Source organism: Octodon degus, unplaced genomic scaffold (assembly GCF_000260255.1).
Source record: "Octodon degus isolate 3935 unplaced genomic scaffold, OctDeg1.0 scaffold00137, whole genome shotgun sequence".
Lineage (NCBI taxonomy): Eukaryota > Metazoa > Chordata > Mammalia > Rodentia > Octodontidae > Octodon > Octodon degus.
The window spans coordinates 7,426,343-7,439,804 of NW_004524713.1; the positions used below are offsets into that span (position 1 = coordinate 7,426,343).

The 13,462-nt window shown below is 41.4% G+C and overlaps 2 protein-coding genes across 2 annotated transcripts in view; one reads left to right on the top strand and one right to left on the bottom strand.

The window, feature by feature from the left end:
* Positions 1-13,462, top strand: part of LOC101577372 (olfactory receptor 50-like) — a 105,517-nt gene that overhangs the window by 76,379 nt on the left and 15,676 nt on the right. The window contains exon 2 of the mRNA XM_023701586.1: positions 10,877-11,381. Coding sequence (XP_023557354.1) covers positions 10,877-11,381 — 505 coding nt within the window. The remainder of the gene's footprint in view (positions 1-10,876; positions 11,382-13,462) is intronic.
* Positions 5,984-8,535, bottom strand: LOC101576559 (interleukin-17 receptor D). Its single transcript, XM_012516968.2, has one exon. It carries the CDS (start codon positions 8,533-8,535, stop codon positions 6,310-6,312), a length of 2,226 nt encoding a protein of 741 aa, XP_012372422.1. The 3' UTR covers positions 5,984-6,309.

Consider the following 13,462-nt stretch of genomic DNA (forward strand, 5'->3'; position numbering starts at 1 on the left):
TTTTTGCAGAACCAGGGATTGAACTCAGGCCCTTGTGCTTGCTAGGCAAGTGCTTTTTCTACTGAGCTATCTCCCTAGCCCCAACTTGGTGGTTTCAAAGAGAGAGAGGGCAAAAACAAAGAGATCTGTTAAGTCAAAATAGGTGAGTGAAGGAGAAAACTAACTTAAAATTTATACATATTATTATGTTGGTTATAATTTAAAATTTTTTCAAATGTCTAAAAGTCTATTTTTTAAAATGTATTTAGTACAGGGTCCACAGGGTCTCACTATGTAGATTGGACTCATAGTGATCCACCTGTGTTCAGCCTCCCAAGAGCTAGGATTACAGGTGTGCACCACCATGCCCAGTCTCAATTGCCCCAACAGTGCACCCCGGGGGCGGGGCTGGGGTGGCACGCAGGGGTCGAACCCAGGCCACAGCACTCTGTCTAAGCAGCTACTTTAGTCTGATGAGCTATCTGGCCAGCTCTTGGATATAAGTTTATTCTTGATGTGCCTTGAAACTAAAACCTAATCATCTGTGCTTAAAATTGATCTGTTATGAATAATTTACAATCACTATCATAAGGCAAATATATTTTCTAGTCTGATATGATAATTTCTTGTGTTTTCTGATGTTCTTGTTTGTTTTGATTTATTTGTTAAAAACTTCCCATTTAGACTATCCTACACTTAAAATGTAGGAAAAATCATGGAAGTATATATCTACAGGATAGCTGAGATGATTGTGGTACTAATTTCTATCAGTTTTCTGAAAATAGCAGTTAATGTTTAAAATTTTCACTTTGACTAACTATACACCAACATCTGTAATCTGAGCAACTACATTGAAGACAGTAATGTGCAATACAAAAACCAGGGTTGAAAAAAAAGTCAAGGGGTATTATGTTTTCTTGGACTAAATATATATTCATATATATCAGGTAGTAGATCTATTTATAGTCACTAAGATAGTTTCCTAAACTTGTTAAAAATCAACCTGTTTAAGGGCTGGTGAGATAGCTCAGTGGACTAAGCACCTGCTTAGGCAAGAGCAGGGACTGGGCTTCAATCCCTGACACCACATGCTGTGCTGGCCCCGCCCTTGGGTTTGCTGAGCCAGCCACTGAGTCCAAGTGTGGTGCTGCATGCCTGTAATCCCAGTGCTGGGGAGGCTGAAAACACTATGAGTCTGAGCTGCATAGTGAGACTTTGTACCAAATACATTAAAAAAATTAACCTGTGTAAAATTGTTAAAGATATTATTCTAAATATTAAAAGAGTAGGATAAAGTACTTTAGATGATTTTTTTTATCTTTGGAAAAAAATGGCATAACTAAAATTCATTCTTGTTTCAAAACTAAATTTGTTTTATTCTGAAAATAAAAGAACAAAGCTGGAGGTATCATAATATTTTACCTTAAATCATACTACAAAGTTATAACATAGTATTGACATGAAAATAGGCAAATGCACCAGTGGTAGAGAACAGAAGGCCCAGAGATAAATTCAAGAGAACCATCTTGCCCAGAGCCCAGGTCTAGCTCCCTCGGAGACATGGCATTCTCCCGCAGCACCCAAACCCCAGTGGGTAGACTGAACAAGCTCTCTGACCGTGTCCCTGGAGCCACAGCCCTGCAAGCCCAGCTACACTAACAGCTATAGCAGTCCCTTTCTCTTCCCCCAGAGGGGATACTGTGAACAGAAAGAGGGGACACACTTGTGGTACCCAGACTACATGGTAAAAGGTGGTCCCATAAGTGCCATGTCTACCTCGGTCCCATGAGTATGTTATCCACAAAGACTTCCTGGAGGTGGAGTTCTTGCCTGGGATTTCTCCAAAATGCAGTAAAATCCTCCTCTGCTGGCTCTACCCAGCTTCAGAGACAAAGCTAGCTCTGGCGCCAGGGTCAGCACAAGCAACAGAGTTTGGAGCCAGCCCCAGAGCTGGAAGAAGCTCCATTATCAGTTCTGCAAATAGTTCCACTTATTGGTCCGCTCATGTTGTATCTGAGCATATTATTGCTTGTAATTATACAACACAGCATTAAAGATAATAAGAATACAGACAGTTTAGTTTAATTTTCTTTACAAGGTATAAAATGGCCAAGAGTAATTAAGGCCCAAGAATTAAAAAAAAAGAATTAAGATGAGATGTGTACATGTACCGATTCCACACAAGGAAATAAAACATTACATACTGTAAAAATGTAGAAAAAGCAGGGAGGGAATCAGGAAGGATGGGTGGAGAGTGGAGGGAGGAAGTGGGAGGGAATAAAATATTAAAATGCATTATACCCATGTATCAGTTCCCTGTAAGGAATGTAAACATGTACTAATAGAAAAAATCTGAAAAAATGAGTTGCCTGTGAGCAAAGTGATATATTTAATTTTATTTGTCAAAGCCAAACAACTTCTCTTTTTTCAGTGCTAATTCAAAATTAAAGCCCATTTCATAAAATAAAGACTTTGGCTTAATTTAAAAAATTCAACTCACTGACACTTTCATTCACTGGGGAGTCCATGAGCTACTTTGGTTTAGGCCAGTGAGACAACAAACAAGCAAACAAACAAACAAATCCAACCTACCAGAACTAGTAATACTATAATATGCAAATGATAGGCTTAATGCAAGTGGGGGTTAATATATGAATGAGCAAACATTTTCAGAATTGAACTGAGTCATCTCAGAGGAACTGCTCCAAAAGGCCAGGTGTTGCAGGAAACAAGGGACTTACATACATTTCGTTGTATGCTTGGAAGCTTTCAACAGTTGATGTGTAGTAGTAAATAAACACTGAAGATCCAGATTTAAGTGGTGCAGGTCTGTAATCCCAGCACACTGGAAGGCTGAGGCAGGAAGACCACAACTTCAAGCCCAATTTAGGCAACTTAGAGATTCAGCAAGACCCTGCTTCAAAATTAAAGCAAAAATTAAGAAGAGATTGAGATGCAGCTCAATACAGAGGCTCTGGGTTCAATCACCAATGCTTGAAAAAAGAAAACACTGCAGAAGTTTCTTAAGACATGTTTTTCATTCACTGGTATTGTATTGAAGATTGTATTGAAGAATACATTATTAAATTGAGTCCTTCATAAAAGTAATGAATGGGGATTGTTTTTAAAAAGAACGAGTTTTACATTTAGATGTAAATCTAATACTCATAAATGGGAGAGGCATTGTGGATGACTATTTCCTTATCTGTCTGATAGCCACATAGATATATTTCTTCTGTGATTATTCATCAACTTGTGCATTTAATGTGTGTTTAGTTCTCATATAAATGTTATATTTCCATTAGCAAATATTTATTATGAACAAAGCATCCTTTGAATCTACTACTTTTAAGTAACCCACACTTTACCTTCCTGTATCCTCACAGGAGAAAAATGGCTAGGCTGAATTTGGTCTTAACAAATTCAGAGAAAGAAGAAAAGAGGAGAGGAGAGGAGAGGAGAGGAGAGGAGAGGAGAGGAGAGGCTGGCATCCCTTCTGAGGACACATCCTGTTAAATCAAGGTCCCACTTTTATGACTTGTTTAACATTAATATTAATCAGTCAAATTTCTTTTTGGTATAATCAAGCGCAGTACTGTCAGGTACGAACCTGTGCAACTGACCAGACTAGGTATTTGACACGAGTAGAAGATTTATTGGGGGCAGTAAGTAGACTGGCTGTCTAGTGGGCCAAGACAGCATTGAATAAAGGGGGACAAGAGACTTTATAGGATCTTTCAGGGAAGGTGATCACTGGCTGGAACAGCTGAGGGAGAGCTAATCTTGGCAGGGCTATCTGATCTGTGGGGGACCTTTAATGTTAACAAAGGAGAGTTTTGTGGTTGCTTGCCCAGGTCAAAGTCAGGTGTACCTGTTCTGTGGTTTTGGGTTTAGCTCTGTGTGAGGCAAAGGGGGAGAGAGTTTGGGGGGCAGGGTGCCTGGGAAACTTTGAATCCTGACCTATCAAGAACCTTGTGCTCGCCAGGCAGACATTTGTGCTGCTGAACTATATCCCTGGCTTAACTAGTCAGTTAGATATTGATCTCCAAATATAACACTGTAGGACAAGGCTTCAACACATGCATTTTCTTGGGGGAGGAACAGGAGTAAATATTCAGTCCTTATACTATGTACGCATATAAATTTTTCTTTGTGTATTTTGTTATATTTCTGGAGTCTTACACTTTTTGCTGCTTATTACAGTTCTTTAATTTATCTGTGATGTGGCATATGATTGTTCTAAAATGTTCTTTATGTAAAAGTATCACAATTTTTTGTTGAACTCGTTATTTCTCCTATGATGACCACTGTTGCCATGAAGCTGCTTATTTATGTCTCCATTAGGACTTGTCTAAGTCATCACTGTTGTATAAATCTGATACTGTAATTGAATATGGTAATGTACATTTTCAGTGATAAATCATCTCACAATATTTCTTAATGATAAGTAATAAGATTTCCAGTTATACACACCATTATCAACAAAGAGTATCCTTATACTTATTTTTCCATTCTCTTGATATGAGTGGAATCTTATTGAGGTTTTAATTTATCTTACTATGATTATCACTGAAAGTATTATCTTTTTGTGATTATCAATCTATTTAGGGTTATTTTCCCTAAAATCCATATTCATCTTGTCTATCAATTTTGTAGTGTAAGCATATGTAAGTGTAGTTTACTATCGAATAATAGGCTGTCACATGGTGAAAGATATGAATAGAATGCCAGAAGATGGGATAAAATATGGTATGTAAGAGGATATCGATGAATGTCTTCCAGCTACAGAAGGTATGGAACCTGGGACTGTAGTTATGTCAAATCTTAATTCAAAGAGTTTTTTTGTTTTCTCATACTGTTTAGTGAAAAGAAAAATCATGTAGAGCTATAGATTTCCTTTATCTCCACGAATTAAGAGCAAGAGCAAGGAATCGTGGTGTTCTTTTGGTATGAAAAGAAAATTTTGTCAATCTTTGATACCCAGAAAAGCAGGCAAGTCAAAGGGAGTATTGTAATTAGGGCAACAGATGGTCATCCATGATCTGCAAGACCTAGAGACCATGGCCAAAGTCTAAATATCTTGCAGGAGTTGTACATTCAAACAGAAGTTTTATATACAGGTTGAATTTTTTTTTTCCCTCCTTTGGAAACAAATTTATTTTTTAAAAAAAGTCATTCATAAAAATAGAACATTTACTTCTACAATTGTTCCCTCCTTTCTACTATCTTAAAAAGAGGCCTGTCATCAGCCAAAACCAGTTCAGCAGATTATCGGCCACCACCTCGGTTCACGGCGGCCTTTCAGTGAATTCAGACCACTTCATGCTCACGACACAGCTTGACACCACCAGGCAACTGAAGCACAAACTGCAACTTCCAATAATATGGCCCAGCTGGGAAACGGTCTCTTAAAATAAGCTTCCGACGCCATCGCATGAGCTGCAGCACAGCAAATGCAGCCCAGGGAAACTTGCTAGCAGCCCTGGCCCCCACGTGCCGCCTGCGCGGACCAAGGGAAAGTGAGAAGGGACCCTTAGGACGCCAGGGCGCTGTGACGCCCACCTTGCCGGCCTCATCCGGGGCAATACATAAAGACTCGTTTTTTTAGAAAGGGACACCGAATAACAAGCTCTTTCCTGATCTCTGATTGAAGGCTTAATACAAGCAGCACTGTAAGTTCCACACCAAAATCAGACAGAAACACATCTATAACAGGACACGGATTCTGGCGAGACTGGCACTTGATTGCTGTGGCCACTGTGACATTTAGAAGTGTTTTTTTCACACTGCATTCCAAACCAAAACAGCCAACAGGAAATAGGCAAAGTAGGTAGAACTCAATAAAGTCTGAATAATCAGTGCAGGTATTTTCCTGTTTCTGTTCTGCTAGAACAGGCTTTTCTTTTCTTTTCTTTTCTTTCTCTTTTTTTCTTTTGTCTTTTTGAGTCAGGGTTTCATTATGCAGTGCAAGCTGGCCTTGAATTCACTTTGTAGCCCAGGTTAGCCTCAAATTCAGGTGATCCTCCTGCCTCAACCTCCCAGGTGTTGGGATTACAGATGTGCGCCGCCACACCTGACCAGAACAGGCTCGGATGCAAGGACTGGCCTAACCTAGCAAGCTCAGACAGGCCAATCAAAGCTCCGCATGTGGTCTTAGAAAACTGGAGACTTTGCCAAGATAGCTGGTACAGGGCTGGGGTGGGAGACCAAGTCCTGGCCAGAATTCCACTCCAAATATCCTCAGCTCCAAGTAGGAGACTCAACCACAGAGACGAGCTGGAGAACCAGAGGCGGCAGCTAAAGTGGCGAGGCCTAGGCTCCTCTGTCCTGTTACGAAGGGGTGACCACGTGGAGTTCATCAGCATAGCGGTGGCCACCAACTTCTGCTGTGCATAGCCCAGAGGCAAGGAGCTTGGTGGGAAGGGCAGGAGGATCCTCTTCACCCAGGCCTGAGGAGGAGGACACGCTCTCCGTCAGGGATGATGTTTCTGTTTGGTCTGCCGAGAGCCCCTCCATCAGAGGCAGAGAGAGCTCAGAGGAAGGCACCGAGGAGTCATAGATGCCAGAGTCCCTCGGCATGTCCGAGGGGCTGGTAGCTTTCACTGCAAGCAGAAGGGGCTGCAGCACCGAGACCCCATCGTGGGGTGCCTGGACCTCAGCATCCTGGTCCAGGCCCCTGTGTGCACTCTCTAGCTGTGGATACGAGTTCACAGGCACAGTGGCCCCAAGAATAGTGGCCTCAGCCTTTAGGCAGAAATCATTCTCTGGCCCTAGTTTGCCAACGACATCATTTAAAACCAAGCCTGAGTCAAACTTCTCCAGGACTGGCTCTCGGTAGCGCAGTGCAGGAGGACGGAAGGGTACAAACTGCTTTTCAAACCAATCAGGTTCCTCATCAATAAACTGGTGCATGTTGCATATAGCAACGTACAGGGAGCGGCCCGACTTGCTCCGGAAGTAGTTCCTTCTGCTGCCGGGTCCTGCATGCTGTCCAGGCTCCTGGACACTGTGGTCTCCCGAGTGCAGGTGGGAACAGAGCTGCGGAAGGTTGTCCATCAGTTTATATTTGGTGCTGAGGTCCAAAATGCAGGGGACGTCTCCCTCGCAGGAATAATCAAAGTAGACGGTGATGAACTTGCTGAGTGCGGCCGACGAACTCTGCTTGGCCTGGCGGAGCTTCTCAGCAATGGCTGCCACCGCCACCAGGAAGAGCTCCCCTTTCCCTGAACCTCGGCTGCCTCCTTTGTGCTTATAGTTCTTCCTGTCCACAAAATACTTCATGCCTTTGGAACACACCACAATGATGAACTGGGACTCGTGGATCTTCTGGATGACCCATTCTCTCTGCCCTTCTCTGAAGACACTGCGGTCTTCCCACAGGTCCAGGGCCACCTCACAGCCGCAGAAGTCCTGGAGGAAGTAGGCAAAACACTGGACAACATTCATGTGATTCTGGCCATCTTTACTGGAATAGCAGAGGAAGACCTTTGGCCGCGGCCGGAGCCTCTCTCTGGGGACCACAGCAGCATACGTGGAGGACTCAGAATTTTCTTCATCTAAATGTGAATATATATTTTCTTGTTGCTTCTTGCGGCACATCACAGTGAAGAGTGTCGCAAAAGCTGATGTGACAACCAGCGGCACAGTGATGGCCACAGCTCTGATGGGCCCGGCCCACGGGGAATGCACTGGCTTTAAGGCATAATGCATCACCTTTCTCGTTGTGTTACTGTCATCTACCAGCTCGATTATATAATCTCCTGGAGGAACATTTTGAAGGAGGCAGCAGGTCGTCTCTGCATTCTGCTCCTGCTTACAGATCTTGCGCCTGAAGGGTCCTTCATGCTTGAGTTTGTAGTGAAGATAGAAGAAACGAAAGCCAAAGCTGTGCGGCGCATGGTCGAAAGACACCTGCAGGTCCACACCGTGCTGGGTGACGTTTAAGCTGCGGGGCTTCCAGAAGGGCTTACAGGCCAGGTTGTTTGGCTGTAACAGTAGGTCACAGGCCCGGGTTCTGAAGAAAAATGGGTGGTAACTGCTTTCGTTTTTAATGGAAGGAAAAGGGACGATCTTTACAAAGTAATCCATTTCAAATTTCATATTCAGGAAAGGTTGAGATTCCATTCCAGTTCTTTTGAAGCTACTGTTGAGCTGCTTCGGATCCTTTAAAATCAATTGTTGGCACTGTCTTCCCTCTGACTTCAGCTCCTCCAGTATTACCCGAAATCCTTTTAGGAATTCAATGCCAACGGTCCCTGGGGACCAAAGAATGGTGACTGCCACTTGGTCATGGCACGCGTACTGGCTGATGGTGATGTTCTGGGCATCGGCGATCATGTGCTTCCCCACCGGATTCACGTAGGTGGTACAGTTGTCATATCTGAAGGAGATGTTGTTCAGCCCGCTGTTCCTGCTGGCTAGTCCCACTCCCCGCCAGCCGCAGGTGTCGGCGCCCCTCGCGCGCCCAGAGCCGCCCGCAGCCACCGCCAGCTGCGAGCCGTTGAGGCAGGCGTTGACAGTGAAGAAGACAGAGCAGAGCTGCAGCCACGGAGCCATGGCCGTGCGCTCGCCCAGCCCGGCCCTGCTCTGCCCAGGTTGACCTTTGACATAAACATACCAATTAAAATGTTTATAAATATTCACATATTTTTGCCTTGAATAATGGTCAGCTGGTGTTTGTTTTGTATCAAGCATTGAAGAAATGGGGAGTGTAAGGAATGGATTTGGGATCAACTTTGCAAGAGGCTGAGTGGAAAGCAAACATCACATCATTATTATATGGTGTTGTGAGAATCTTGCACAAATAAAGTGCTGCCACCATAGTTTTTGGATAAGAACATATTACTTAGGAACTACATTTTATTCCTCAGGTCCAGTGGTGGTGATGCGATACAAGATCTCTTATTCTTTTATTTGGAGAGTGCAAGCACTAGAGTGTTTCTGGTGTCCTTGAAATAGTATGCAGTTTAGAAATAAGAGACTCATTATTACACTAAATCTCCACCTTGGTTTATTATGGACTCTGAATCACATTTTCCCCATGACAAACCGAGAATGCAAGAAGTCTTTTGAGTCACTAAGTTCCTAATGGCTGTCTTGTGGTTATTATCATTATTTCTCCAAAGGTGAATTCTCTAATCACTGCTTCATGAAGTAATCTTCCTCTCAAGGGAGCCGAAGGCAATGAAACAATTACATTCTGTTTGTCTCTAATTTGGAAATGAAAGTGGAGGATTTCCCCCTGAGTGTTCTCTACTGTTTGTAAATCAATTTCTGAGAGGCTGCAAACAAATGCGTATGAATATATCTACATTGCTTGAATCTGAACACATAATTCTTCTACAAGTTGCAAAGAGTCTTCAAGTCCTATAGACTCTACCTGTGCATTTTAGAGAGAAACAGAAATATCTTCCTATGTCTTCTAGCTAATGGTATCTGTTGATCATCTAAGGGACTAAGAGGAGTAGAATTTATACTCAATGAAATGACTGTATATATTGCTTGGTATGTGTTCATGTATGCATCCAGTGTGAACTACTAATCCTCAGATTCTATCTTTTCTCAAACCAGGGTATGATAGATAGCTGTGTGTAAAGTAATTTATCTTGACTCGAGATAGAATCTAAAGTTTGAAAGAGTACACCAAAACCAATTCTCCTTGTTAATATCTTTTCTCTGATTGATTCTATAACTAATTCTTGAAAGGACAATGAAAAATAACTTATTTTTGTTATCCTTATTCTCCAGTCTGTCTTACTGATACCAATTCTCTATAATTTTCACAATCCATGTGCAAGCAGATATTATTTTATACCTAAATTACTGCAATAACCTCATGTTATTTCCTGCTGACAATATTTTCTTGCTGTAATCTGATATCTAACCAGTAACAGTAAGATGTTTAAACCTTTTGGTCATTTCTCCTCTTAAGCCTTTTCTTTTAGGAACTATTTCTTTTGGAATAGACTCAAAACTTCTGGGGAGATAGCTCAGTAGAATGAGCACTTGCCTGGCAAGTATAAGAGCCTGAGTTCAATCCCTGGTTCCACAAAACAAAACAAAACAAAAAAACCAAACGAACTTCCTTAAGAGATCAGAAAAGGTCTTATGTACTCTGACTTTTAATAATTTCTCCAGTCCCATTATCTTTCCTGGGATGAGTATAGTCTTGCATTTTCTCTGTTTTTTTGAGTGTCCTAGCTCTCTCTTTTATGAACATTAATTTTATAATCTTCATAGGAAATATTCTATTCAGGATTCCCTTTTAAAATTTTTGCTGTCATTTTGGAGACTCTGTATTTTATTTTGTGGTGGTAGGGATTTAGGGCCTTTGCACTGAGTTATTACTCTGTCTTTTTAAACATTTTTATTTTGACACAGGGTCTCTTGAAGTCACCGTGTTGCCAGGAAAGGGCTTAACTTGTGATCTTCCTGCCTCAGCCTCCCACAGCGCTGGGATTACAGGTAGATACCACGTGTCCAGCTTCAGACTCCTTTTAAAGAACACACCAAAACTACTCCCTTAACACATTAGTCTTTTGTTATGTCATATTACATCACAATAATGAGTATGTCTATTTAAATTTTCTCATCAACATCATGAACTTCTAGTCTCCCCAGATTTGAAACACTGTCTGATCTGCTGATTATACAGATGTTTCATGGTTTTACTAAAATATTTTTATCAGGTACATACAGTGAGAAAAACCATCTCATTGACTATGCTTTGTTTGTACCATCACTAGCCCATGAATGTAGGCAAGAGCTTGTGATATTCATAAATATGATCACACACTGACTAGATAAAACCAGGTTGTATTATTTTTTTTTCAGGTTGTGCTATGGAGTCGTCCCAGTGATCTCTCATCCATATTTCCATCTTTGTTTCCATCTACAGAAAATGAGAAGAGCATGAAGAGGGACAATCACAGCAGTGCATCTGAATTCATCCTCCTGGGACTCCCCATCTGGCTAGAAGAGCAGAGCCTGTTCTACACCCTGTTTCTGGTCATGTACCTGACCACGGTGCTGGGGAACCTGCTCATCATCCTGCTTATCAGGCTGGACTCTCGCCTCCACAGCCCCATGTACTTCTTCCTCAGCCACTTGGCCTTCTCTGATGTCTCCTTATCATCTGTCACTGTCCCAAAGATGCTTATGAATATGCAGACACAGAATCAATCCATCTCATACACTCAGTGCATCTTCCAGGAATTTTTTTTCTTACTTTTCGGTGGTCTTGACAGCTTCCTTCTCACCTCAATGGCCTACGACAGGTATGTGGCCATCTGTCACCCCCTGCACTACACCACCATCATGAGCCAGAGACGCTGCTTCCTGCTAGTAATTGTGTCCTGGCTCTTGTCCATTGCCATCACCCTTGTGCACACTCTTCTCCTACTGCGTCTATCTTTCTCTCGAGACAACACCCTGCACCACTTCTTCTGTGACCTCTCTGCCTTACTTAAGTTGTCCAGCTCAGACACCACCCTCAACGAGCTGGTTATTCTCACTGTAGGAACTGTGGTCATTACTTTGCCATTTATATGCATTCTGGTCTCTTATGGCCACATTGGGGCCACCATCCTGAGAGCTCCTTCAATCAAGGGAATCTGCAAAGCCTTGTCCACATGCGGCTCTCATCTCTGTGTGGTTTCCCTCTACTATGGAGCAATTATTGGGCTCTACTTTTTCCCCTCATCCAGTGACAATAATGACAAAGATATCATTGTGGCTGCGATGTACAGTCTGGTCACACCCATGGTAAATCCCTTTATCTACAGTCTGAGGAATCGGGATATGAAAAGTGCTCTGAGAAATCTACTCAGTAGAGGAATTTTTTCAGGGTGATGGGAACCATGATTCTATTAACTAGATATGAGAACTTGTCAATCTCTTACATACATCCTTTCCTTTCTGATTTGCTGTCTAGTGACTATTGATGTGGCACATATTTGAGCTTGTCCTTTAACTTGGACATAGTTTTTCTTCTGTTTTATATTCTTGTGTTTTTTTTTTTGTTTGTTTGTTTGTTTGTTTTTTTGTACAGGGGATTGAATTCGTGACCTTGAGCTTGCCAGGCAGGCCCTTATGCCGCTGAGCTATCTCCCCTGCTGCTTTGTTGATTTTGAGAGTCTTGGGATTGCTTCTGGAAGATGAGCTGTTAACTTTCCTTTTCCTATTCGTATGGCATCTTTTTCTTACAAAGTTTATGCGTACAAAGATATCTTGCAGCTTTTCCTAAAAAGCAAAAACCTTTTTATCTTTTCTCACAGCAGGTTTTTGCCTCTGCCCTGATTTTATTTTTATTTTTTTGTGTTAATTTTGTAATCAAACTTGAATTTATTTTTGCTAGTAAACTTGATAATAGACGCAGTTTTTCTTTTGCTTATAATTTCTTATTTATTCATTCTAGTTGACACAAGTGTAACATATTACTGGATACCATGTAATGCTTTGATGTGTGAAGATATTTTGTGTTGTGCAATGCTAAAAGACTCATTTCCTTAAATATATGTCATATCCTTTTTCAGTGAAAATATTTAAAATACTTTCTTGTAGCTTTTATGGAGCATACAGCATGTTTTTTTTTTTTATCCTTAGATATATAATATGTAATAAGACAGTAGAACTTATCTAAATATCTTATTACACATTGACAAAGCTTTCACTATCTTTCTTCTCCCTGCACCTTCTCCATCCAATTATAATTTCTTATTTATTGTTCAATGTTTTTAAAAGTCATATTTTTTAGACTAATGGCAACTGAATGGACCTGGCCAAAATCAAAGTTAGATGGATTTCTGGGATTTTTTTCCCCCCATACAGGGTCTCGCTGTGTAATTTAGTCTAGTTTTGTACTCATTATTTATAGTCAGGCTGACTCAAATTTGAAGCAGTCCTACTTCTTTCATTTGACTTCTGGGGTTACAGGCATGTGCTACCACACCCAGAAAGATTGCTCTCTGTAAACAACCAGGACAGTGGTTCAAGACTAAGATACTTGTCTTAAGTGGTGACTAAACTCTTGAGTGTAGCCCTCGAGGTCCTCGGCATGTCAGGTGCATGTGAAGCCCAGTAATGGGGTGTTAAAAACTTTCCGGATGGTGCAGTGATAGTGGGGGAGTGATGCATTCTGATAAGGAGGCTCAGCTTCTCCAGGTCGGGACTAGGGAACAGCTAGGAAGATGTCTGGAGCACAGGCCATCTGAAATGAGTTCAAACAGGACTTGAGTGTAGTTTACTGTAATTCTTATTTTAAAATGAAAAATAAAAGGAAGTTATCTACTTCTGTTCAAGGCAAAGAAACTTAAACTTCTCTGGTGACTGTCAACTCTATTCATTAAGAGGATGTAACTATATATCTATCCTAACCACTTTGAATACACAGATACAAAATGGACATTCATTTGTATACCCTTTTTTTTGTTAAGTTCCGTTATTTGAATATTATAGGTGTGTTAACTCAGCAAAATAATCTAAA